Source organism: Gouania willdenowi, chromosome 22, assembly GCF_900634775.1.
Source record: "Gouania willdenowi chromosome 22, fGouWil2.1, whole genome shotgun sequence".
NCBI lineage: Eukaryota > Metazoa > Chordata > Actinopteri > Blenniiformes > Gobiesocidae > Gouania > Gouania willdenowi.
The window spans coordinates 31,875,775-31,901,565 of NC_041065.1; the positions used below are offsets into that span (position 1 = coordinate 31,875,775).

Here is a 25,791-nt window from a genome sequence, read left to right on the forward strand (position 1 = left end):
CACACACACACACACGCACGCACGCACGCACACACACACACACACACACACACCGGAGCTCACTGACGGTTCGGTTAAACCGGTTCCTGGTTCGGACTCAGCGGACCTTTCAGGTTCTCTCCTCGTGCTCCGGTGCTTCGTGTCGGTGTTAAAATGGCGGTTCGCAGCTGCGCAGTTTCCGGAGGAAGCTTACGGTGATGACGTCACACAGTCAGGGTAAACCTCCGCGTGCTCGCCGAGGAGGACTCGCACACTAACCGCACCGACGGTAACGGCCAACAGGAGCCGATTTGGACCAGAACCGGATACGAACCGGGCCGCGCGGGGCCAAGGTAACCGGAGGAGCACGTGACGTTCGGTTGGGCCGGTACCGGGCTTTGGGCCTGCTGTTTATTTAGCACAGGTTAGTCAGGGTTAACTAGGGCCTAACTAGTCTAACCAGCTAATCCATCATATGTTACCAATCATTACCAACCAAGCAGCTAACAGGAGCTAACAGCTGCTAGCTAGCACGTTTAGCTAGGTTAGCAATCAGAGTAACACTGCAGGTTAGTGAGCCTAGTTAGTGTTTAGTTAGTTACTTATGAGCTGGTAACCAGCTGGTAGAGAGTCAGCTAGCGTTGATTAATCATTCAGTGATTACCGCTAACCAGTCAGCTATAGCGAGCTACTATTTACCCAGTTGGTGGGTTAGCTAAGTTAGTTAATCAGCTAGCTTGTTGGGTAGTTATTGATTAGTTGATTGTTCCATGATAACTAGCTAGTCTTTGATCGGTAAACTTGTGTCTGCAAACCACTCAGTGGTTACCGATAACCAGTCAGCTAGCTAGAGGGTTAGCTAGCACGTGAGTTAGTTAGTTAGTGCTGCTGTGGAGGGTAGTTATTGGTCAGACTGCTAATCTGATGGTCTGTGGTTGATATGATGGGACTTATTAGCGTACAAAACAACATGAGCTAATGGCTCCTTTAGCATTAGCATTAGTGCTACTCTCCAACACAAAGAGAACATCCCAAATGTATAATTCAATACATGTGATTAGATTAAAGCAGGACTAGTAAAGATGGTAACCAGATGTTATAACTCGTGTTTGTGAGCTAGCGGCTGCCTATAACTAGTGAGTCAATACCTGAGGTTGGTCACGTGACAAACTCATGGCCCGGGGGCCACATCTGGCCCCTTTAGAGCCTCTGATGTGTCCCACAGGAGAGTCAAGAAAAAGAGACAGACACGCACAGCAGAGCGAGGGCTCACATGTACAGTTTAATATCAGACCTTTGTTGCTGTGTATATATGTGTGTGTGTTGGTTAATAGGTCTGTTTCAGGTGCTACGATTCTATTATTCAACGGTTATCACCATTTTCGATGTATCTTTTTTTTTTCCCCCATTCACATTTTTTTTTCCTCATTTTGTGTCTATTCCCTACCTTTAACGTTTATGTGTCAGTATCCATTTATTAAAGTAACCAAACAATGTATCACTATCTTTATTTTTGTCAAATAGCAAATCCAACAGTAATCAGATTACAAAAGAAATAAAAAATAATATAAAAATAACAAAAATATTATCTTATTCAGCTAAGTCAATCTGAGACAACACTTAAGTTCTTGTTCAGTAAAAACGAATAAAGACTTCCAAACAAAATCCTCAATGAGAGAATTAATCCCACTAGAAACTAAACGTGTTGCTGTGACCAATCAAAGCAGCTTTAAAAACATATAAAACACATAACATATTAATAAACATATAAAACCTTCAACATCAACTCAGAACTAGGGCTGGGATGACGCGTTGACATCATTGATGACGTCAATGCAAAAAATACATCGAATGAGTGCCGATGCGTCGTCAGACCAAAACAAAGATGGCGGCGCCGGAGAATAGCTGTGATGCGAGTGGCTCCTCCGATTTTCAAAAGTGCTAGGCAGTGAAGGCACGCACTCGTTCGTCGAAGATATGGAAATACCTTAATTTAAAAGAAAGTGATTCCGTAAATTGCCCATCTCTGCAAGATGGAAATGGCCTTTCATTCGAGCAAGACAGCTATTCATCAGCACTTGAAGAGGCGCCACCCAGAGAAGCTAGTGCAGATGACAAAGCACCGTAAGTTTTTTTTTTTTTCTTTTCTTTTCTTTAACTTTGCACTCGTGTGTGTGCGTGTGTGTGCGCGTGTGTGCGCGTGTGTGCGCGTGTGTGTGCGTGTGTGTGCGTGTGTGCGCGTGCGTGCGTGCGTGCGCGTGTGTGCGTGTGTGTGTGTGTCGGTTTATATTTTAATTCATGTGTGTGTACCTTATGTTTTCAGGGATGAGAAGAATAGTGTGGAGAATTACTTTCGCAAGACAAACACAACCCCCTGCACCCCCCAGGAGGCTGCCATACTTACTGAGAGCGTCTTAAACATAATTGTTGAAGACATGAGGCCGATTGCTGTGGATTCAAAGAAATGACCATTTTTGAATGAGGTTACACTCTGCCCTGTAGACGCCATTTTACTGCTATGATGGAGAGGAAATACGAGATTTCAATGGAGAAACTTAAAGAAAAACATAAAATGGGTGACCTTTATATTTGTCTGTTGAATGCTAGACATCAGAATGTATTATTTTGCACTTATACACTCCTACTTTTATTTTGTAATTTTGAGTTTAAGAAAAAGGTGACTGGCTGAGTGTATTACTATAAGTTGTTTTCATGTGAATGAAGAATTAAAAGATAAGCTTTTTTTCAGTAAGCTAGGCCTGTGTGTTTTCAACATAAATCTCAAATTTGGTTGATTCAGGATGGACACTTTGACAGGCTGCCATCTCCCACTGCCTTTTTATTTTTAAATGTTACCTTTGACTCTGAATGCATTATTTCTTGAATTTTATTTTGGAATTTTGAGTTGAAGAGCAATAAACATATATTGCAAAGTCAAGAAATTCATGTTTTTTTTTTTTTTCATTTCAGATATGTAAATCAACATATATAAATTGCTGTTAGTCAATTTATAAGGAGATAATCGAATCAAACTGAAAAAATGAATTGTTCATCCCAGCCCTACTTAGAACACTTGTGGAATTTGGGTTTTTGAAGAAACGGTGGATGAATAAAAGGTCAGGATGCTCTACTGTGCTCGTGTTTCTGGACGGGTGGGGTGGGTGGCCCACATTGCCGCTGACCCTTTGTACCAACTGTCGTGGGCGGGTCCTCGTCGGAGACCGGCGAGGGCTCAGCGATGTGACCTAGTCCACGGTACCAGCAAGTGGTGAGTTGGAGCAGGGCGGAGCTGTAAATGGGCCACCTTCGCCACTGGGCCGTTCCAGGTCGACCCAGAGCTGGTCACAGAAGAAATGCATTCAAAGAGGACCAATCAGGAGAAACCGGTGCAGGAATGCACATATACATCTGGTCAACTTTGAAATACTACGATACATTATTTGATTCTTTCAAACTCTAACTTTTAATCCAGTCCAGGAAGCATCCGCGACTTTAACTTTGGCTCCACGAGCAGCAGTCGTGTTCCTGTTATTTAGTTATTATGAAAAACAATCGATTTTGAACATTTATAAATCGTTATTGAATCATCACATGTTGAATTGCGATTAATAATGGATGTATTGGCACATTAGCGCATATGCCTCACAGCAGGAACAGTGGAAACTTTAGTTTGCACGTTCATTTTCCATTTAATTTTTTCATTTTTATTTCACAATTCCATACATTGCATTGTGTTACATCATGTTAGTCAAGTGCAATTGTGAAAAAGGACTCCCAAAAAGCAACAGCTTTTAGGGGGTCCATCCCACCACCTTTCCACCACCATTCACCTGGCAAGATTTTGTGCTTAAATAATAAAACATATCTCTTTAATTTTTCGGGTGCTTAAGAACAGTTCCCTCAAAGCAAACAATATGGATAACCACAGTACCTCTGCACCTTAACTAGATATTACTTTTTTTTTTTTTTTTTTAAATCATGAAACAAGCAAAAGAAGTGAACCCTCATTCACAGGATGTAAATGGACCACACTGAAGTAGTCTCACAAAGTGCTTTACATATCAGATGTGTATGTCATCAGTAGTTGATGCTTTAGTTTCTTTTTGAATGTAGATAATGACGTAGATTGTTTTAACTTTGTATCCAACTCATTCCATAATTTTGGACCATTATTGCATATACTGAATTTAACTTGTTAGATTCCTATATTTCCCTGGTTTGGTGTGGGTGAGAAGATGAGTGGTGGTAAACTACTATCATAACCACAGCTGCCGTGGGGCGAACTGACGGAAGCGAGGCTGCCATAGTGCACCATTGGCCCCTCCAACCACCACCAACACTCACTTACCCACTACATTCATATGAGGCAATTTTGGTGAAGTGCCTTGCCCAAGGATGCCAGATACCACTGGGGCACTTGGAATTCTCAGTGGGCACCTGGAATTCTCAGTGGTCTCCCATCCAACTACTAACCAGGCCCAGACCTGCTTAGCTTCAGCGATCTAATGGGATTGGGCAATAACAGGCTGGTATGGCCTCCTAGAGCTTGGTTCTCCTCTACTCCTAGTGCAGGGATCTGCAACCTTTACTTTCAAAGGACCCATTTTGCCTCATCTCATCTGGATTAAAGTCCTCCTGGAGGCAGAAAAATACCTTCTCATGCTGTTAAAATTATATAGCATAATGTTTGATTTAATTTGATTTTTATTATTTATGTAAATGGAAGCTTACAGTTTAAAATAAAATAAAATAAATTGACAAGAACAAATAAAACAGTATCTTGCATCTTCAAATTCTTACGCATCTCAGTTTACATGGACACAATGTTATATAGAGATTTTTTTTTTTTTAGTTAATGTATTTGAAAGGCTACAAAAACTAACATGAATTTGATAACACATGATCATGTGATCAACACATGCTAATTGCTCATTTCTTGCCACGCATAAAGCATGCATATTTAACCAGCACATTGGTGGTTAAATGAATCTGTTCCCACACAATTAAAATCTCTCTTTTCTTCCAGAATAGTGTTTTTATTGGTTTAGTTATCTTACCAGGGATTTAAAAGTTAAGGTTAGCCATAGGTGCACGAACGTTGATGGTCTGTAGATGTTGCAGGAGGTGAAGTAGGAAGGTGTCATTGCACAACATGATTTGTTTTAAGTTAACAAATTGTTATAGCTTGATTTTATTTGTCATTAATTGCTTCTGTAAAAAATAACTTTATTTCAATAGTTTTTTTTAAAGCTATAGGGAGCCATTGCACAAGAGTCAAAGAGCCACATTAGGCTCCAGAGCCACAGGTTGCAGACCCCTGTCCTAGAGCTTTGTTCTCCTCTACTCGTAGTGCTTGGTAGACTTTAGATAAGGAGATGAACCAGTGGTTGTACTGGAATGGAACCTACGCACTGGGAGGGAACCAACACACTGGGGGGGTTAGTAGAGGTGGAGAGGCGGACCTGAATCAGTAACGTTTAATCCTGTAAAGGATGTGATGGACTCCAACCTGTGGAAAATGAGGTGTTCAAAGACTGATTTAAGTAGGATTTTCTAACCATGATTAGTCACTCCACTGTATGTTCACTTGTTGTGTAGCCAGTGTGTAGCTTACTTTAATGTTGTGTTGAAGTTGTTTTTCTCTGTGAATGAACAGCCATTAGAAACCATGGATAAGTTGATCCAGTTTCAGAGTCCAGGCCCAGGCTAAGCTAAAGATAAATAAAATGTGTGACTAAAGAACTTAAAGTTCTGCATGCCAACATTCTGCTTTGATGTTAATAATATTTGGAACAAATTTAAGTTGCATTCCTAAAATATAAAAAAAATGTACTGCCATGATTGTAATTAAATCATTTGTTTTGATTTCACTGATCAATAACTTCCAAAATAGTCTGAATAACTGAAATCATGATAAAATTGATTTTTGCAAATAAGACATTGTAATATAATTTTTCCCATATCTCTCAGCCTTAGTTTATACATAATCATATTAGTGTTAAAACAAGTGAAAGAAACTGTGTGAGATCAGCAGCAGGATAAGATAAGCCTGAGTTTATCCTGGTCCACAGAGAGAATAAAGGAGTAACATTTTCAAAGCAGTAAAAGATTAAAGATGGAGTTATTGAGACACTGATGGCTCAGTGTCTGTAGCTCCATCTGTTGCTGTGTCTGTAGCGGTGTCTTTCTGTCTGTTTTCCAGGACCCGCTCTGAGTACTGGGCTGATGTTGGTTCAACCTGGATCACTCCATGGCGTCCAATCGGAAGACAGACCCGGAGAAGGGGGCGGGTTCATCGGTCCGTGGCGTCCACTGGAGCGGGCGGGAGGAGAACCTGCAACTCGAGCAGGAGTGTCGGGGCGTGAGGGTGAGCCTGGAGAACCACCGCATGTGGAGGGAGTTCTGCCGCTGCCGCACGGAGATGGTGGCGTCCAATCAGGGCAGCCGTATGTTCCCCTACTGTCGCTTCAGCATAGCAGGACTGCAGCCCTCCAGGAACTACTGTTTACAACTGGTTCTACGACTGAACCACAGGAACCAGTTCATCTGGACCGGATCCAACTGGGAGGCCTCAGGACCAGCACACACACAGGCTAAGGTACACACAGAGACACTAAAGCACACTCATGTAGTATTAGTACACACTCATGTATAGGGATGTAACGATTCACTCAACTCCCGATACGATTTGATTCACAATATTGGGCTCACGATACGACTCACGATTTATTTTACAAAATTAGATTGTAGACAAATGTGACTGAAAAATATTTTTTTTAAATTCTTCCAAAAAAAAAATACTGTACTATTTTCTTTTCTTTCATTGTCAAAAGAATCCCTTGATAAACTATGCAAAGCAATGGAATTTGATTAAAAATAAATCCAGAATGGAATAAAAAAGAAATAGTACAAATGAAGAAAAAGCCTGTTCATTTAAATTCTGGCTCTACAGTAAACTATGCAAAACTGCATAATAAGTCCCATATCAAAGAAATAATATAAACAAACAAACTTTGGCTTTCATTCTCTCTCTTGTTTCTCCCTTTTCTTTCTGTGCCCCTCTTACCTTTGATTTCACATCTTTCTTTTTGACCTCTTTCATTTTGTCTTGGGGAAGCCAAAATGCTTCCACCTTCTGATTTAAAACACAGTGGTGGTCTTTTTAATTCACTTTTCATGTTTAAAAAAAGGTGTCATGCCTTCATTATTTTTCTATACACTTAACTCTTTAAAGGATGACGGTGTCATGCCTTATATTGCACTTGAATCTGTTTTCATATGAATCAAAATTTTATTTAAGCATTGGATTGACACCTCAAGTTAAATGTTTGTATTTAATGAGCAGAAAAATGTTACACTAAGTGTCCTACAAAATAAATGCTGATCCAAAAAATTATCCCATCCGTGACTCTAAACTGTGATGCGATCCGAACCGTGAGTTTTTTTATCCGTTGCACCACTAGTATTAGTGCACATTAAAGTACACGCATGTAGTATTAGTACACATTAAAGTACACTCATGTAGTATTAGTACACGCTAAAGTACACTCATGTAGTATTAGTACACGCTAAAGTACACTCATGTAGTATTAGTACACACCAACGTACACTCATGTAGTATTAGTACACACTAATGTACACTCATGTAGTATTGGCACACATTAAAGTACACTCATGTAGTATTAGTACACACTAAAGTACACTCATGTAGTAATACTACACACCAACGTACACTCATGTAGTATTAGTACACACCAATGTACACTCATGTAGTATTAGTGCACACTAACGTACACTCATGTAGTATTAGTGCACACTAACGTACACTCATGTAGTATTAGTACACACTAAAGTACACTCATGTAGTATTAGTACACACTAAAGTACACTCATGTAGTATTAGTACACACTAACGTACACTCATGTGGTATTAGTGCACACTAACGTACACTCATGTAGTATTAGTACATACTAAAGTACACTCATGTAGTATTTGTGCTTTCTCAGGTGAGCGGCCGGCCCTTCACTCACCCTGACTCTCCGGCTCCCGGGCGACACTGGATGGACAGCCCGGTGTCGTTCTACCGTCTGAAGCTGACGAACGGAGCGACGCAGCAGGAGGGGGCGGTCCCACTGACGCCCAACCACAGATACCTGCCCACGCTGCTCGTGCTTCCTGCTGACAGGGAGACAGACAAGACGCTGTCCTTCAGCTTCCCTCAGACTGAATTCATGGCCGTGTTGTCCTATCAGAACAAAGCGCTGAGTCAGCTAAAGGTACACTACAACCCTTTCTCTAAAGGACCCGCCCCTCTCACCCCAAACAGCCCCAGGGGGCGGGGGCGCCACACGGACTCAGAGCGGCGCACAGGCGGGGGAGGGGCTCAGCCCCATCCTGTAAAGAGCCTGAAATCTCTGCTGGCCAATCACAAAGAGAGAAAGTGTAGAGCTCCGCCTCCAAACTCACTGAGGTGAGAATAAGTCGCACTTTGTTGCTTTGAACAATGATGTAAACCTCTGCCAGCGCCCTCTGGTGGACAGATTCAGCTCACTGTAGAGGTTGGCGTGTTTTATATATATATATATATATATATATATATATACAGTATGTGTGTTTGTGTTACAGTATATATAACACTAACATACATATATATTCATATATGTATGTTACTGTTGCATATATATGTACGTTAACGTGTTTATATATACAGGTACATCTAAAAATTTGAATATTATGAAAAAGTTTAATATTTCAGAAAGTCAAACCCATATATGATATATGCTCATGAAACAAAGTGAAATATTGCACTGCAAGCCTTTATTTCTTGAAATTTGGATGATTAATTATAATCATCCAAATTTCAAGAAACAAAGGCATGAAATATTATGCTCTGTGTCATGAGCCTATATCATATGGGTTTGACTTTCTGAAATGAGTGACCAAAACATATTGAACATTTTCACGATATTCAAAATTTTGAGATGTACATAAATATGTGTGTATAAGTTACCATGTGTGAACAGGTACAGGTCCTATTGAGTCAGAGATTTTTAAAGAAGAATAAAACCTGAGGCTTTGATGTAGTGTAGACCTTCATCCATCTTCAGAAGAGAACATGTTATCATTCCTCCTTTTTTGTTTAAGGATGGTTCCTCTGTTCTCACACACATTGTTGTGTTGTGTTGTGTGTTTCCTTGTTGTGCTGTGTTTTCCTTGTTGACCCATTTTGTCATTGATTCCTTTCCTTCAGCTCTTCTACTCGTCCTAACAAGCTCTTCTCAGAGCTGATCCGTGAGGCTCACGTTTCTCTGCACAGATGCAACGTGGACCATCTGGGACGCGTCACCCCGACCTCTAAACCACCCACCTCCCTGACTGCCAAGGAACAGGAAGTGGTTTCTAGTGACAGGACTCCTACAGAAGCTCTGCCTGTGAAGGTCCAGAGCTCAGAAGTCAAACTGGGCTTTCCTGGCGTTTCTTCTGAGGCTTCTCCTAAGCAGAACAAATGCCCGGCTCGTCTACCTCTTCCCGCTTTGGCTCTGTTCCTTAAACAGCACGCCACCAAGAGCAGCAAACGCAAGGAAGCTCCTCCTACAGACTCCACCCAGCACAGGCCACACCCCTCAGACTCCACCCAACACAGGCCACACACCCCAGGTCTTGGTCCTGATCCAGAGACTGTAAATGTTGGTGAGCGTAGTGACCACAGCAGGACCTGCTTGGCCTCTGAAGGTCCTGAACCTTCAGTGTGTGATGTTCTCAGTAGCCACGCTTCCTCTCCCATCGCTCCACCCTCATCCTGCCCCCTTAGATCACAGCCATCATCTAAACCTTCAGACTGGGCTGCTCTGCTTCCTGACCCTGAGTGTTCCTCGTTAGGGTTCGAGCCGTTGTCTCCGGCAAGCTCCCCGGAGCCCCTCCCCTCTTTGCCCGCCTCCCTGACTTATGACCTGGAGGACTCTGTGGGTCAACAGGGAGCCGCGAGCCCCGGCCACGCATCCTCAGTGTTCCAATGGCACACGGTGTTACCGCCACAGGACCAACAGGCGGAGGCTCCGTCCATACTTTCCTACACTGACCCACAGAGTCCTCACAGGGCACCCCCGGGTTCTCCCTCACTCTCCCCATTGGTTCTCTCTCTTTCCCCATCCTTCTCCTCTCTGGACGGGGATGGACTCTCACCCACGTCCTCATTGGCTGATCTGGTCCAGCTGCTCTCTAACACCGATGATTTTTCCACTACTGACCTCACCAATGACCAATCAGCAGGAGCTGACCTTGCCAATGAGAACCTTTCCGTTGACAGTTTTTCCACTGGTTGTCACGTCAACAACAACAACAACAACAATGGTGGCATGAATGATGACAAAGGAGTCCTCCACAATCACACTGATGATGTCATAGATTCAGCCGTAGACCAGCTCAGCTACAGACGAGTCAGTGACGATGATGATGATGAGGACTTGAATCCCACTTGCACAGAGGAAGGAGGGCCCCGCTCCCATCATGATGACAACCACAGCCTTTCTACTGACCCCTTGGTCTGTGTCCTCGCTGACGAACACGCCTCCATCCAACCCCCAACCATTCAGAACTCAGTTGGTGAAGACCTGACTGAGACGAGTCCCCCCTCCAGGGTAGAGTCCACCTACAGGACCACTACAAGGATGAGTCCTCCCCCCAGGGAAGAGTCCACCTACAGGACCACTTCAAGGATGAGTCCTCCCCCCAGGGAAGAGTCCACCTACAGGACCCTGACGAGTTCTCCCCCCATGGAAGAGTCCACCTACAGGACCACAGCATGTCCGAGTCCTCCCCCCATGGAAGAGTCCACCTACAGGACCACAGCATGTCCGAGTCCTCCCCCCATGGAAGAGTCCACCTACAGGACCACAGCGTGTCCAAGTCCTCCCCCCATGGAAGAGTCCACCTACAGGACCACAGCGTGTCCGAGTCCTCCCCCCATGGAAGAGTCCGCCTATAGGACCATGCAGCCCAGTCTGGAGGAGGTGGAGGAGCAGCTCTTTGTGTCCTTCACCACTAAAGTAAGTCTGTCCACACATGACCAGAGCACCAGTAACAGACTGATATTTCAGATCAATTGTACAAATTTGCATGAAAGCACCAACATTGGTACACATGTAAAATAGTATATTCTGAGTAATTTTGGATCGGGACACCTTCGAGATTTGACCTTAGTACTACTTTTGCTTTCCTAAGGGCTATATGCTCTTTTTTTGTATTGGTGGTAGATATACGGAAAGTGTACAATTCACTAAACTGACCTTGAAAAAGGCGTTTCTAAATATTGAGTCACTATTTTTTTTCATACTTTATTTTATTTTTACATGGAACAAACAAAAAACAAGAATATAACAGCAAATATAGCAGACAGGGTCAGTAAAGGTTCAACATGCATTAATTCCTGAGATTGATCTTTTCGAAAGTGTAGATCAGAAGCTGAGTCCCAGAGACACATTAATTTGTACTTCATCTTCATCAATATCCTCGGCAACCGCAAAAGAAAAAGACATTAATTCTACAAATTATGGGTTTTATGAGCTGGAAGCCCAAATTATGTAAAATAAACAAATAAATACTTGAAATAGTTAAATTGTGGGCCCTGAATCTATAATCTATGAAAGTTTAACTTTTTGAATGGAATTATGGAACTTTTCCATGATATTCTAATTTTTTGGAAAGGGTCTGTACATTTCTGTAGTACACTTCAAAAAAGTTTTGTATGTTTTCTAAATCCTGATTTTTTTTTTTTGGACAGGGGTCTTTATTTTCTGTATACATCGTTCAGCTTGTAGTCTTTTTTATTCTACGTGCAAGTAACATTTTAGATTTAGGGCTTTTTTCATATAAGTTTTGTTTGATTAGCTTTGCTCTCCTCTCTACTTGGTTTTTCAATAGACCATATAGGATTTTTTTTGTGTGTTTATAATCTCTTTTAAAATATTACTATCACTATTCTCTACATGTTTACTCTCTAATACCTTTATGTTTTCACTTAGTACTTTTGTTTGTTTAACTTACTCTTTTTTTCTTCCGGGATGACCACAGTATGAGTTTGCCTCTCAGGACCGCCTTCGCAGTGTCCCATAGTGTGCTGGGGACACTGTTTTGTTGTCATTGTGAACTATGTACAGTATTCTCTTAATTCTTCTTTCACATATTTTTGACACTGTGTGTCATTGAGAAGACCTGTATTAAGTCTCCACAAAATCTCCTTGGGTTTGTTGTCGAGATGAACCACTAAGTTAAAATGTCTCTCACCCCGTGGTCAATTTTTATGATCCTGTATCTATCTGTGTCAAACGTAAAAAAATAGTTGATTCTTGAGTATACTAAGTAGGGATGAGAGAAAAAAGTAAAGCATTTCTTAGCAGGGTAGTTCCCTCCACTCATCGCCCACGCCAATTTTCTTCATTAGTTTTCAAATGTACAGTATGCTGCTTCAGAGCCAATCTTTTTTGTTTTATTTGAGGAGTCCTGGGAGGCATGTAGCTGGGTGTTGCAGTCTCCTCCACAAATCAATACACCTGACAAATTCACAGATAGCATATCAAAAATCCTCTTGATTAAGTACTTAGTACTTCCAGGTGGTTTATAAACTTTTAGTAATGTAATTTCCTTGTCATCAATAAAACCTTTTACCAGTATGTAGCATCCTTCCTTAACTGGAAATTTTACTTATTTGAAATTAGAATAACCACTCCTCTGGTATTTCCTGATGAATAGTATGTGTTTCTATAGCCCAATTTCTTTAGTTTCTCATGTTAAGTATTGGAGAGGTGTGTTTCTTGCCAGAAGATTATATCTTGTTTTTCTTTTTTCATTTTAGCAACTGCTTTACTTCATTTTATGGGGTTTTGTAGCCCATTGACATTAGGGTAATAACTTTGTATTCTTGATAAAGCATGAATTTATATGAAAGCTACATTTAAACGCTGCATGACCTGAACATTTAAACATTTGTCTGCTAGTAGAGGAACAACATAAATAAACATATTCAAACATTGTGACTTCCATTTTTGAAGTGTGAACTTAACTTCAAGGCAAGGGGGGGTTGCCCTACTCCCAGTAGGGCCCCCCCTTCTTGTGCACGTGAGTCTCCAACAAGTTCGTATCAGAGCAGAACAACATCAGTGTGGTGATCGCTCCCAGATCAGTGATCAGTTTTAATGTCTAATCATGTCAAAGGGAAAATACATTGTCACTAATTATTAATTACACCAGGTTACTCACGGCTCTGTAGTCAACTCTGCGTTAATCCACTTGGGCTGCTCAGTCCTTTTGTGAAGGAAAAAACAAAGTTTTACTAAACTCCATCATTACGTCGGAACAAACTTAATTTTTCCTGAATATTTTATATATGCACTCGCACCTGCCATCTTCCAGGGTGGGTGTCTCACTCCGGGTGAGGGCACAGCTCCTGTAGAGGTCTTCTCTTTTTCTCCAGCGCTGTCTATGATCATTCCCCTCTTCTGTAGAGCTTCTTTCTTGCATGTGATGTGCTGCTGTAGATGATCGGTCTGGTGTCAAAAAAACCGCAGAGTTTTGCAGGATAGAGCATCTGGAAGCGCAGCCCTTTCTCTTTGAGCATCTTTCTGATTGTGGAATAGGCTTTTCTTTTCATGGCAATCTCTGTGGGGTAATCTTGTTCCAAAAAACACCCTTTTCCCATCGTAGAGTATTTGTTTCATTTTCCAAGCAGAGCAGAGTATTAGTTCTTTGGTTTTGTGTTTTTGGAGGTAAACCAGCACGGATTTCGAGTTGGCACGGGGTGAGGGTTTGGCACAGAGAGACTTGTGACACCGTTGGATGTTGAGGGTGTTGTTTGGGAGGGACAGCATTTTCAGGGTTAGGTTTACGGTTAGGTTATTCTTAGTCACGTGACATAAACTGGCCAATGAGGGGTGTTGCGTACAGATAGAATATCGATATATTGATACGGCAACCATACGAATAGCCACTGCCTTTCTTTTTTCGGCAAACCCCTTTATTTAGCTTTCGACCCACCTCTTGTTGAAAATATCCCAATTCTTTTCTCAGTAGGCCCATAGTTTTGGTGAAATCTTTATTTACCTCCGCCCGTGATGCATGTATCTTGGCTATGATGCTAGCCTGAATAGCCTTGTGCTCAGACACGTTGCTAATGTTTATCCAAAGTTTCGTGTTGTAGTTCTGCGTTGTTGCGATTTTTCTCTAGTCTTTCTTTCCATCCCCCGTTTTATAGTACAAAGTGACTTTTGTATTTTTCAGTCTTGTAAATTTGGGAGCTTCTAGGTTATGCTGCCGTTCAGCTCAGTGCAATACCCGGAAGTCCTGAGCCACTATTTTTAATGAAAAAATATGTAAAGACATGTAAATTGCTGCCCTCATGAAACATTTTTGCTTGAAAGTACCCATTATTGCATAGAGAACCTGAGTCAAATGATATTAATCACATTGAGTTGGTTTGAAGTCATCATAAATTCTATTATAGATTGCATAACTTACTGTATTTTGAAAAGACACTGATACTCTATAATTTCTCTATAAAGAAGATCAGTATTCGCGAGGACACCAAACTGAAATCGGGAATAGAAAGGGTTCAACTCCGTACAAACGCAGAGGAAGGAAACCCCGACAGCCCAGAGCTGAGCAGAGCCCACCCCATATGGATCACAGGAGGAGGAGGAGGAAACGATCTGAGGCTCCACCCCTCACAGACCCACCCTCCAATGACATGGCTGGAGTCGGACTCTGAGCTCGGACCCATCTCAGAAAGTGAAGGACTGAGGGATGACCTGGCTCCCTTAAATAGTCCGCCCCCATCCAATGACCTGGCCCCACTGGAGTCGGACTCAGAGCTGGCCCCCCCTCTGCCCGAGGCCCCGCCCCCTCGCCCACGAGTCGTGCTGAGGCAGAGAGACCTGGAGAACGCAGCGCTGTTGGACGGACACGCTCGTACCGCCATCACAGAGGTTTGCTAGAGAGCATTTAGATGATCCAGAAGACAATTGTTGTTTTTGTTCAGAAATAACAAGGAGCTTTTTTTTCTTTGTGTCCAGAGAAATGACAAAACTCTGCAAAAGATTTCACAATGCATGAACTGACTTTTCAAAGTTAGTTAGAAATTAAACAATATCATCCACAAAAAGAGATAACCAATGTTCAATTTGTCCTATTTTTATCCCAGTCAGCTCGAGGGAGTTGCGTATAGCCATTGCAAGTGGCTCAATGGAAAAAAAAAATAACAGTGGGCTAAGGGGACAGCCCTGTCAGGTGGATCTACAAAGTTTTATAGGCGTCAACAACTATTTTTCCAGAAATCCACACGTCTTCATCTTCCGATTTTTCGAGTAGTCCCACCAATCAGAGGTCAGACCATCCATTTCTATCTTCATAACTTGCAATCTTGCTGATAAGTCCACAATCGTTTGCTTGTTGAACTTTCCCTTGGAGAGAGGATATATCATCTTCGGCTTGTGATATTCGCTCCTCTGCTTCATCGAGTCTTTGTTAATGTGCCTGTACATCCCCTTTCACGCTACTAATGGCTTCCAGCATCGTCTTCAAAGTGAGTCAGATGCGGTGGCTGCATTACTTTGTTAACATTAGCTGTAGATCTAGTCATTTTTGTAGTTTGCTGGCCTGGTGTGGCACTTTTAGGTGGTGGCATGATGAACAAAAGAATACTTGAGATGAAAATGCCTCAAAATGATAGTTGGTCAAAATTTAAGGATAAATTTGAAGGATTCAATGTCATTGAATATTTATCACCTCTGAGAAACCTACAAAGAGAATAACACTAACAGATATCCCATGTTGTTAAAGTAAAACGGGGGCATTCTTTATCCAGAATTGTTCCGAATACATTGGTCAACATGTACCAATGTTGGTGCTTTTATGAAAAGTTGAATTGGCTATGCTGCAGTTCTACAGGGATCCAATCAGATCTGTATTGATAGATCTGTGTGTGTGTGTGTGCGTGTGCGTGTGCGTGTGCGCGTGTGTGTAGGAGGCTCTTAAACTTCATACCTGTGAGTCTTCTGAGGAGGCGGAGCCTCAGCGTGCAGAACGACGGCCTGAACACGGTAAAAAAAACCTCAGCCACAGACTGAGTTAGGAGGTAACAGTAGTCTGTTATTGTCAGTGGTCTGAAACTTATCGGTGACAAAGCACAAATCTGCTCTCAACATAAGACAGTAACTGACAGTCTGTTCCCCCCTCACAGATGGCCCTCAGCAGAACATTGTGGTGTTCCAGGACCAACTCCTGGGTGACCTCCAGCTGATGAAGCACCGTCAGGTCATCCACCCAGTGCTACAGGAAGGTGCGCTCACTGCTGGCCCAGCGGCTCTCTAACCCTCTAACTCTCACCCTCTCTAACTCTCACCCTCTCTAACACTCCAGTTCTAACTCTTTAACCTTCTCTAACTCTCTTACTATAACCCTCTCTAACGAATCCTCTCTAACTCGTTCTAACGCTCTAACTTTAACCGTCTCTAACTCTCTCTGATCTTCCTTAATCATATCTAACTCTCTAACCATGTGCTCTGTGTCTCAGTGGGACTGAAGATGAACCTCCTGGACTCACAGTCGGCCGTAGACCTGCAGTACCTGGGAGTCCTGCTGCCCATCCCACTTCCAGGAACTGAAGCAGGACCACCGAGTCAGGGTGAGCCAAAACCTCATTAGACCTGGACCACCTAAAGCTCAACACACACACACGGACTACGACTAGGATTGTTAGTAGTTAGCTTTGCTTAGCTCAGCTTGTGTGTCAGTGTTTAACATTGTGTTGAATGTTGTGTGTAACGTGTTTGTGTTCAGCTCCTCCATGCTCAGCGGCGTTCGTGTCAAGGACGGGGAAAGCCTCCACGGTGACTCAGATCAAAGGCTGGAGGGACAGGTTCAGTCCTTCAGAAGCTCCTCCTCCTGCAGCAGAATGTAGCCTCCAAGGTCTGGGTGAGTTTGATTTGGTTCATAGCTCATTAGGAGAGACGCACACACAGAGACACGTACACACATCAAATATGGCTGCTGAAAGTGGGTGTGGGGGTGTGTGTGTGTGTGTGTGTGTAGCGCTGGCTGAGCCTCAGAAGAAGAAGAACCTGTCAGCGTTCTGCAGTGACATGCTGGATGAGTATCTGGAGAACGAGGGGAAGCTGTTGGAGCAGCAGGTGTGCAGCTTCTCTCAGGCTGAAGAAAATCCTCCACTCTACAGTTGTAGCTACGCCCCCACACCAAGCCCCGCCTCCCAGATCATCTCTGCCTTTGTCCCGCCCTCCAAGAGGCCCCGGGTCCCTGAGGTCAAACGCAGAGGGAGGAAACCCAGACAGCCCAGAGCTGAGCAGAGCCCCCCCCACACGGGTCACAGGAGGAGGAGGAGGAAACGCTCTGAGGCTCCACCCCTCACAGACCCGCCCTCCAATGACATGGCCCCGCTGGAGTCAGACTCTGAGCTCGGACCCATCTCAGAAACTGAAGGACTGAGGGATGACCTGGCGCCCTTAAATAGTCCGCCCCCATCCAATGACCTGGCCCCACTGGAGTCGGACTCAGAGCTGGCCCCCCCTCTACCCGAGGCCCCGCCTCCTCGCCCACGAGTCGTGCTGAGGCAGAGAGACCTGGAGAACGCAGCGCTTTGGGATGGACACGCTCGCACCGCCATCACAGAGGGGAGGGCTAGCGTCGCTCTGACATCACTGTTCACCCTGAAGGTAACCAATCACAGCAGACCTTACTCTGATCACATGCTACATTCACAGCTAATCATCACTCAGTCCTGGAACACTATTTCTCAGTCAACTATAACAACGTGGTCAGGGTAGGCCATGCCCTACTTCCTGTGCTGTGTCAGTGAACGAATGAGAAACTTCACAATAACACTTTACACTAGCTAGCATGTACGCTAATCCTCCATACATTTCAACTGGTGGCTATGTGCTAAGCTAAGCCAAACCCGTGGTTCTGGTGGCTACGTGCTAAGCTAACCCAAACATGAGACTGGTGGCTACGTGCTAAGCTAACCCAAACATGTGACACTGGTGGCTACGTGCTAAGCTAACCCAAACATGTGGGACTGGTGGCTACGTGCTAATTAAGCATGGAATGCTCTCTGTATGGAGCTCCTTCCATGTCTCAGAGGAAGAACATATGAAACAGACGCTGCACAGACGGTCAAAGAAAGCCCCGAAAGAGATGTTTATCTGCATGTCGATGGAGGATTTGGTTCATGTTGGTAGATTTAGAAACAGATTTAGACTTTATATGTCTGTGTCAGAGGACAGGAACCAACAACCTGTGCTGAGTTCATCATGTGTTTATCTGTGACTCCTCAGGGCTTTGTGTGTGAGGACCCTCTGGCTCCTGTGCAGATGGAGTGTAGGCGTCCTCCTCCGTGCCTGAATGACTTCTGCAGGCTGGGCTGCGTGTGCGACAGCCTCAGCGGCATGCGCCGCCCTGCCCACTGCGCTCGGCCCACCTGTATGTTCTCCTGCAGCTGTCTGAAGCAAAAGGTGGTGGTGCTGAGAAACATGGACTCTGCTTCACCGCAGGGGCCCAGAAGGAGGAAGAGGAGGAAGAGGAGGAGGATGAAGATGGCCTACAGTGGGTGTCACAGTGATCTGAACAGATGCATTATGGGAAAGTCCTGCTCTAAGTGTTGATGTGTTTCAGTTCTGAAGGAGGTCGACCATGTCTCTGAACCCTCGCCACTACTACGCACACTGTGGACCAATCAGAGAGCAGTTGACCCAGAGCCTTTGCATGTCCCCCGGGTCATAGTGCCCGCCGCTGCACAGGTACCACTGACAAACCATGTAGATGTAGATATAGTACGGTAGTATGTACACTAAAGAGCAGTGGTAGATGTCACATTTCAATGTGATTAGGACATGTGTTCATCTATTCTATAGAGAAGTGGTCACCAACCCGTTGATTGCGATCGACTGGTAGATCTTTGAAACATTCCATGTCGGTCGCTTCTCCTGTGTATGAAAGTGTGTGATTGCTGGGACACCTCATCCACACAGTTGCTCCAGTCAGAGAGCACACAGCCACAGCATGACAACAGTGATGAACTGTTCATTAGTTCACTAATGTAAAAGATAAACGATGTGGTATTTTCCTCATGAGCACCTAACATTTGTGGGGTGTAACCCTGGATTATCACTGGATGCGTTTCTACACCGAAACTGCTCCACTGCGTGACTTCAGCGCAATCTAGAGTCCAGCAATCCCCACCGCCTCCGGTTTTGCTGCAAATCTGTTGCAGCAAGCAGAAGGCAGCAAGGACTCAGAAGAAATTCACTTGTAAATCTCTCGATACATATGTGTGATAAATGCAAAATTTATATGTGAAATACGATTTTAAAAGTGCTCGGATCAGGCCAGCTATGGTATCAACAGAGAGGTCCGGTCCCTCTCGAATATGTGTATTGGTTTTCAGGTAGTGTCCGAATTGCGTCCGCTAGAGCCAAAACGCATCTTATTGCCGGAAAAAAAGTGTTAATTTTTTCAAAAATGTGGTATCAGCGGATAGGTTTTATTCCCGATTCCGCATAGATACTTGGTTTCCAGATAGAGTCCGAAATGGGCCCGTTTATGTATTCTCCCTTGAACACGAGTATTTTATTTTAAAAATTATCTGGATATTTTATTATTTGTCTGTACTACTTCCTGTCCCGCACAGACTTATTTTTGCTAACTTGATGCAGCACAGCTCCAGCGTCCAGCAAAAATAGAAGTGCTGCGTATTTGCTGCAGAGGGCAGCAGCATGACTCAGCAGTGACAGTGCTGTGCTGGAGCAGATTCGCATGCGGTGGAAATCCAGGGTGAGAGTATTATCACTCGTACATTTCGCGGTCAGGACTCCTTAGTGGCTGAACACAACGGTGTAAAAAAACAATAGCTGCCCGTTTAGATGCCTGAACAAAACCACCGGAACACAAATGAAACATAGGACATGTATAATAATTGCAAAAATAAAATATAAAAAAAATAACACAAATACATTACGGCTGATTAATGTTTGTCGATGCAGTCCTTGTATTTTTCAGCATAACAGGCACATTAAATTGACCAATGGGATCAAATGATACGGCCCGTTTATTATGCTAGTTACAGATAGCATTTTGGGTTAATTATTTTTGAATGTTGAACCAAAACATTTCATGTAATTCAACTAAAGTTAGCTTGAATAAAAAGCGTGGAAGTGGAAGCAAAATGTTTTTTTTTTTTTTTTAAACACTTCATTGGGTTGATCTTGCCATCACCAAGGTGGAGGTCAGGGATCTTAGGCCTGAAAAGGTTGGAGACCACTGCTATAGAGAGTGTAGATGTGTTAGATATAAATACAAAGATAGGAGTAGTCTATTACATGTTAACCCATTTATCTGATTATTGAACTCTACAGGAAGTGCAGTGTGTTCCCAGCAGCTGTGCTCGGGTCCGAGCGTTCACTAACAGACAGGTAGGTCAGAGGTCAAAGTCCTACAGGTTGATTAATAACAGCATTAGTAATAATAAACAGACACACAGACATGGTACCGTATGTAACTGTCTTTCCACCAGGGGGCGACAGCAGTACAACAACAGGCAGGAAGAACAATACCTGTGAAGAGCGTCAAACCCTCTGAGATGCCTTCAGGTGAAGCTCTGCCCACCTCGCACTAATTACCCATAATGCTTTGCAGTGTGGTTTCACCGTGAGAATCCACTCTATTAGAAGTCCTATCACGTCCTTTCTTTTCTAGGCTCCGCCCCCAGGCTACTGCCATCCCGTCGGCTTCTGGTCCATGCAGACTGTGAGTGGAGGAGCGATTTAGAACGCTCCGACGTGCTGCAGCAGCTCTGTGAGGCTCTGACATCACAGAACACCCGCAAGACCTTCTGGATCAAGGACTACCTGGTCCGAGTGGGTCCCTCCTCTGCAGGGAGCGACAGGCAGTACAGGGCCCACATCAGCAGGCCTCAGGGTCCAGGACCAGGGAGACCAGGACCAGGGAGACCAAGGAAATCTCACAGTTCAGTGAGACCAGAGGAACCATGTGACCAGGGGACAAATGTTCTCACACAGGTGAGGGACCCTGAGAGGGATTACATTTAAGATACAGTTACCATAATGTCTGTAATATACTGGTAAGGCTTTTCTATTTTAAAATAAATAAATAATTTAAATAAATAAATACATTTAAAATAAAAAAGGCTTTTCTAATTCCAATAAAAATGAATAAATTAATAATTCACTCACGTGTGTATCAGCAGCAGGGGGAGAAGCCTGGTGAGGTGGAGGGGTGTGGCTCCAGTGCTCTGCCCCTCCTCACTGGAGTCTCTCCTGCTGGGTTCCTCTCAGCCAATCGTAGAGAGGTGGGCGGGACTAAGCAGGTGGTAGCGGTGAGTTCTGTGTACTGAAGTTACTTCTTGTCCTGTCGGCGGTGCCACAGTCTAACGCTGCATGCTGATTGGTTCCCAGGTTAACGGGAAGCTCTACCCACGGGCTAAGATCCAACTGGGAATGATGGGAGCTCTGCATCCAGCCAATTGGCTGGCTGCTCTGTTGACTGGTAGGGTGGGGTCGATGCGCCCTACTCCATCACTTCAACAAGCCCCGCCCATTGCCACAGGTGAGCCCATTGTCGAGGGACTGAATTCACATGTTCACCACTTACACACGTTTGATTTATTATTTCACCTGTAGTTAATGATGACATCATGAGCGTGAACAATGAGGGTGTGGTTTCCGTGGAAACAGAGCCAGTGGACCTGACTAGTGACAGTGAGACGGACTCTGAAGTAGATGAAAAGAACCAGGTCAGTCAGGTCTTTCTTTCTGAAATCCTTTGTCTGGCTTTTATTTTGGGATAGACCTTTTACTTTGAAATCTCTTACTCTGACAGAGAATAATGTGTATGCATGTGTGTTACAGCGTCACAATCTGCAGGAGAAGCAGCGTCGTCAGGAGCTGCGTCAGCACTTTGACTTCCTGAGGAGAGAAATCGGACTGAAAAACCCCAGATCAGCCAAGATTCGGGTTCTGAACCAGGTCCCACTGTTTGTTTGTTTGTTTTGTTTGTTTGTTTTCTGGGGCTGACAGGAAGTGTTTGTTTCAGGCGGTGCAGATAATTAAGCAGCTGGAGGAGAAGGAGGTGGAGCTTATAAGCAGGAAGAGCGATCTTCAGAGCTGGCGGGACGAGACACTGTTACTCATATCATCCAAAGGTCTGATTGAACGAAGCTTTGAGTGAAGATGAATGACATCATCGACCAAGCTGACTGTTGTTGTTGTTCACAGAGGGGGCGGAGCCTAAAGCAAGGTCACCAAAGGTCACTGCAGACAATAAGGTAGGAGGCTGACCAGGCAGCATGACGTCACATGAGGAACTAATTGTGACTCCAACAGGATAAATATGGAGCCAATCAGCTGTCAGGAGGGGGTGGAGCCATCGTCCCACGAGCCCCGTCTCCTCCAGTATCAGCTCCGCCTTCTTCACCTGTGCAGGTGCTCTTCAAAACTCAGCGAACGATGCCAAACATCCTGTTGCACAACAAACACCTGAAGAAGAACCACATAGACGGTAAGACTGACCGCTACTAACTAGCACTACGAGTGCTGACCACTACTAACTAGTACTACTACTGACCACTACTAACTAGTACTACTACTGACCACTACTTACTAGGACTACTACTGACCACTACTAACTAGCACTACTACTACTAACCACTACTAACTAGGGATGCGCATCATTAACCAGTTTCGTTTAGGAACCGGTTCTTAATCAAACAATTCTTCGGTGGTGAAATGATAACTAGAAGTTATGTGTGCGTAAATGAAAGCATGATTACCCACCGCTTACATAGACCTTGTGGGTGTTTAGGTGGGCATAGAGGCCAATTCTGGACCCTATTATTCTGGTGCAGTGTGGACATGGGAATGAAGTGATAGTGGGTTTGGATTGGGCCTGTTTAGTGGTTGCTCCCTTCTTCCTGAGTCTGCGCTTGTTTTGTGCAGCATGGCGGAGGTCATGATTATATTGTGCAGCACCCTCACGGACAAGGTTTCTCCATGTCGTCCTGTCTATTGCCTTGTCTTCCCAAAACTCTATGTGGCACTTCCTCAGGTTTGCCTTGATGTTATCCTTAAACCTCTTCTTTTGGCCTCCTGGGACCCGCTTCCCTTTAACAAGCTGGGAATAAAGGACTTTGGGAGGCGAGAGTCAGGCATGCAGATAACATGGCCAGTCCATCTGAGTTGTTGGTGGCAGTGATGGTGGGCATGCCAGGCTCCTCCAAGATGCTGGTGTTGGTGCGTTGATCCTCCCAGCTAATCCTGAAGATTTTTCGGAGGCATCTCTGATGGTATGTCTCAAGTGCCTTTAAGTGCCTGCTGTCTCTGACCCATACAGAAGAGTGGGAAGCACCACAGCTTTGTAGACTAAGATTTTGGTCTTAGCTTGGAGGTCACGGTTCTCAAAAGACTCGGTTCCTTAGCCTTGAGAAAGCCCCACTGGCACAGCTGGGGCGATGGGAGTATTTCATCATCAATGACAACTTTAGATGATTGGAGGCTGTCGAGATATAGGAAGTGGGCCACATTTTCCAGTCCATTGTTGTCAATTGAGATATTTGGGGGACAGGAGAGGCGCACTGCAGTTTGGTGACCACTACTAACTAGTACAACTACCTAATGACGACTACTAACTATTACTGACTACTACTATTACTGACCACTACTAACTAGTACTACTACCTACTGACGACTACTATTACTAACACTGACGACTACTAACTATTACTGACTGCCACTATTACTATTACTGACGACTACTATTACTGACTAACTAGTACTACTACCTACTGATGACTACTAACAACTTTTTTTGTAACAATAATGCAAATAGTTACTTTACTTGGTAATGAGTTACTTTTATTATAGAGTAATTCAGTTACTAACTCCGTTACTTTTTGGATCAAGTAGTGAGTAACAATAACTAGTTACTTTTTAAAGTAACGTCCCCAACACTGCTGACGACTACTAACTATTACTATTACTGACGACTACTATTAATGACCACTACTAACTAGTTCCACTACCTACTGACCACTACTAACTAATACTACTACTGACCACCACTAACTAGCACCACTACTACTACTGACAACCACTATCAAACTTACTAACTAGTCAAAGTTTTCCAGGTGAATTTGCTGAAGAAGCTTCAAAGGTTCATCCTCTGTTACCACAGCAACCGCTGCTGACCGTCAGTAACCTGATACCAGGACAACTAGTGCTGCAGGGCCGTACCAACCCAGGTACTAACTAACCTATACTAACTAACCTATTGTTTACCTGGCACTCTCTTTATAAAAGTGTGATTTCAGGTTTGAATAAAGTTACTCTGAGTGTCCCCAATCCGACCAATCAGCAGCTTCACCTCGTGTCTTTGTCCCACCCACAAACTGGTGAGGTTAACTACCCAAAACAGCACTGACTAGTAGCTTTACTAGCTTAATGTTCTCTGTTCTGTTCATTCTCTTTGTTTTGTTTTTTACAGCAACAAACACAAAGAATGTTATTAAAGTGCTTTACCCTCCACTAACACAACAACAACTCCAACAACAACAACAAACACAACTGCAACAAACACAACAACAACAACAACAACAAACAAACATTAACTTGTTAAAAGTGTATTTTTCACCAACACAACAACCAACACATGTAATACAACAACTTCAACAGACCGAACAACAACAACAACCAACAACTAACACAAAGCTAATCAAAGTGCACATTGTTCCACAAACACAACAACTACACAACACACACACACAACAACAGAAAACAGAGCTGCTACAAAGTAAACAACCAGTACAGGCATTGCCAACACATAAGCTCCTCCTACAAACACAGCCCCTGCAGTTGATTGGTCCAGCTGTGTCATGTGACTCAACTTCTGCCACCAACGGTTGGACAACTGCGACCAACGAGAACCTGCAAAATCTGCTGAGCGAGTTGGGCTTTTTTAACCAACAGGCCACGCCCATGGCTGAAGCTCCACCCACTGAAACTTTGGTTGGCGTGGCCAACCAGAGGACTGAAGAGGTGGAGCTAAACAGACTAAGTGACACCCACCTGGAGACAAAAACTCTGCCCCCTTTAATGCAAATGAATGTGGGTGGGGCCAAACTTATAGACACGCTCACTACTGGCACAGCGGAGATGGAGATTGGTGCTGGAGTTGAGGGCGGGGCCCTGAGGCCAATGCCCCGCCTTCTTAAAGGAAATCCACCCACCTGACCTGTGATGTCATCATGTCCAAATGTTTATTTATTTGTTTTTCACCATTCTTCTCCAACCGGGTTTGATTGGTTGATGCTATTACCATGGTGATGAGATAGTAATGTTAATGATTGTTTGAGTTTTATCTAAGGAAGAGTGGGCGGAGTTTCACACTCAGTTTCTTCATGCCGTTTGTATTTTTGTACCAAATGAAAACCAATCAGTGTTGAGTTTAAGATGAAAATGTGTTTGTAAATAAACTTACGTTGTTAAAGTGGGCGTGTCCTAAACAATCACTGGGTCTTTATGCTTCTTATGCTCAAAAGCAGCAGAGGGCGCTGTTGGATTTGGTACATTAATAAAGTAAAACTTTCTTTTCAAAATAAAAGCACTATGACTCCAGCGGTTTAGTCCAGAACAAAGTGTGGCTCAAGGAGACGGTGAGACAGACGGCCAGTAACAGATGGTCAAAAACAGTGGAGCTGTGAGATGTTCCTCTGGTTGCTCTGGAGGAGAACCTGGTTGTTG

At 43.8% G+C, this 25,791-nt stretch overlaps 1 protein-coding gene across 5 annotated transcripts; it reads left to right on the forward strand.

Annotated features, from left to right (window-relative positions):
• Positions 1-25,537, forward strand: mgaa (MAX dimerization protein MGA a). Of its 5 annotated transcripts, none has more exons than XM_028438351.1 (25): positions 1-332; positions 6,182-6,577; positions 7,987-8,450; positions 9,231-11,025; positions 14,533-14,955; positions 15,993-16,068; positions 16,209-16,307; positions 16,542-16,652; positions 16,808-16,942; positions 17,060-17,697; positions 18,319-18,586; positions 18,656-18,780; positions 20,395-20,451; positions 20,553-20,628; positions 20,735-21,057; positions 21,243-21,374; positions 21,454-21,604; positions 21,679-21,791; positions 21,907-22,023; positions 22,091-22,199; positions 22,273-22,322; positions 22,381-22,555; positions 24,227-24,293; positions 24,363-24,443; positions 24,536-24,596. In XM_028438351.1, the coding sequence occupies exons 2-23, from the start codon at positions 6,230-6,232 to the stop codon at positions 24,247-24,249; spliced, it is 5,808 nt and encodes a 1,935-aa protein (XP_028294152.1). In that variant the 5' UTR covers positions 1-332; positions 6,182-6,229; the 3' UTR covers positions 24,250-24,293; positions 24,363-24,443; positions 24,536-24,596. The 5 variants fall into 5 exon arrangements, with proteins under 5 accessions (XP_028294152.1, XP_028294149.1, XP_028294148.1 ...); XM_028438348.1 differs by having other exon boundaries at positions 3-403; positions 24,180-24,293; positions 24,536-25,537; XM_028438347.1 differs by having other exon boundaries at positions 3-332; positions 24,180-24,293; positions 24,536-25,537.
• The last annotated feature ends 254 nt before the right edge of the window (positions 25,538-25,791 follow it).

Excerpts from the sequence above, each read along its gene's own strand:
- mgaa (XM_028438348.1), top strand. The coding sequence starts at position 6,230 with ATGGCGTCCAATCGGAAGACAGACCCGGAGAAGGGGGCGGGTTCATCG. Across the intron at positions 16,653-16,807 it reads AGCAGGACCACCGAGTCAGG|CTCCTCCATGCTCAGCGGCG; the intron begins GTGAGCCAAAAC and ends GTTTGTGTTCAG. Across the intron at positions 22,024-22,090 it reads AGATTCGGGTTCTGAACCAG|GCGGTGCAGATAATTAAGCA; the intron begins GTCCCACTGTTT and ends TGTTTGTTTCAG.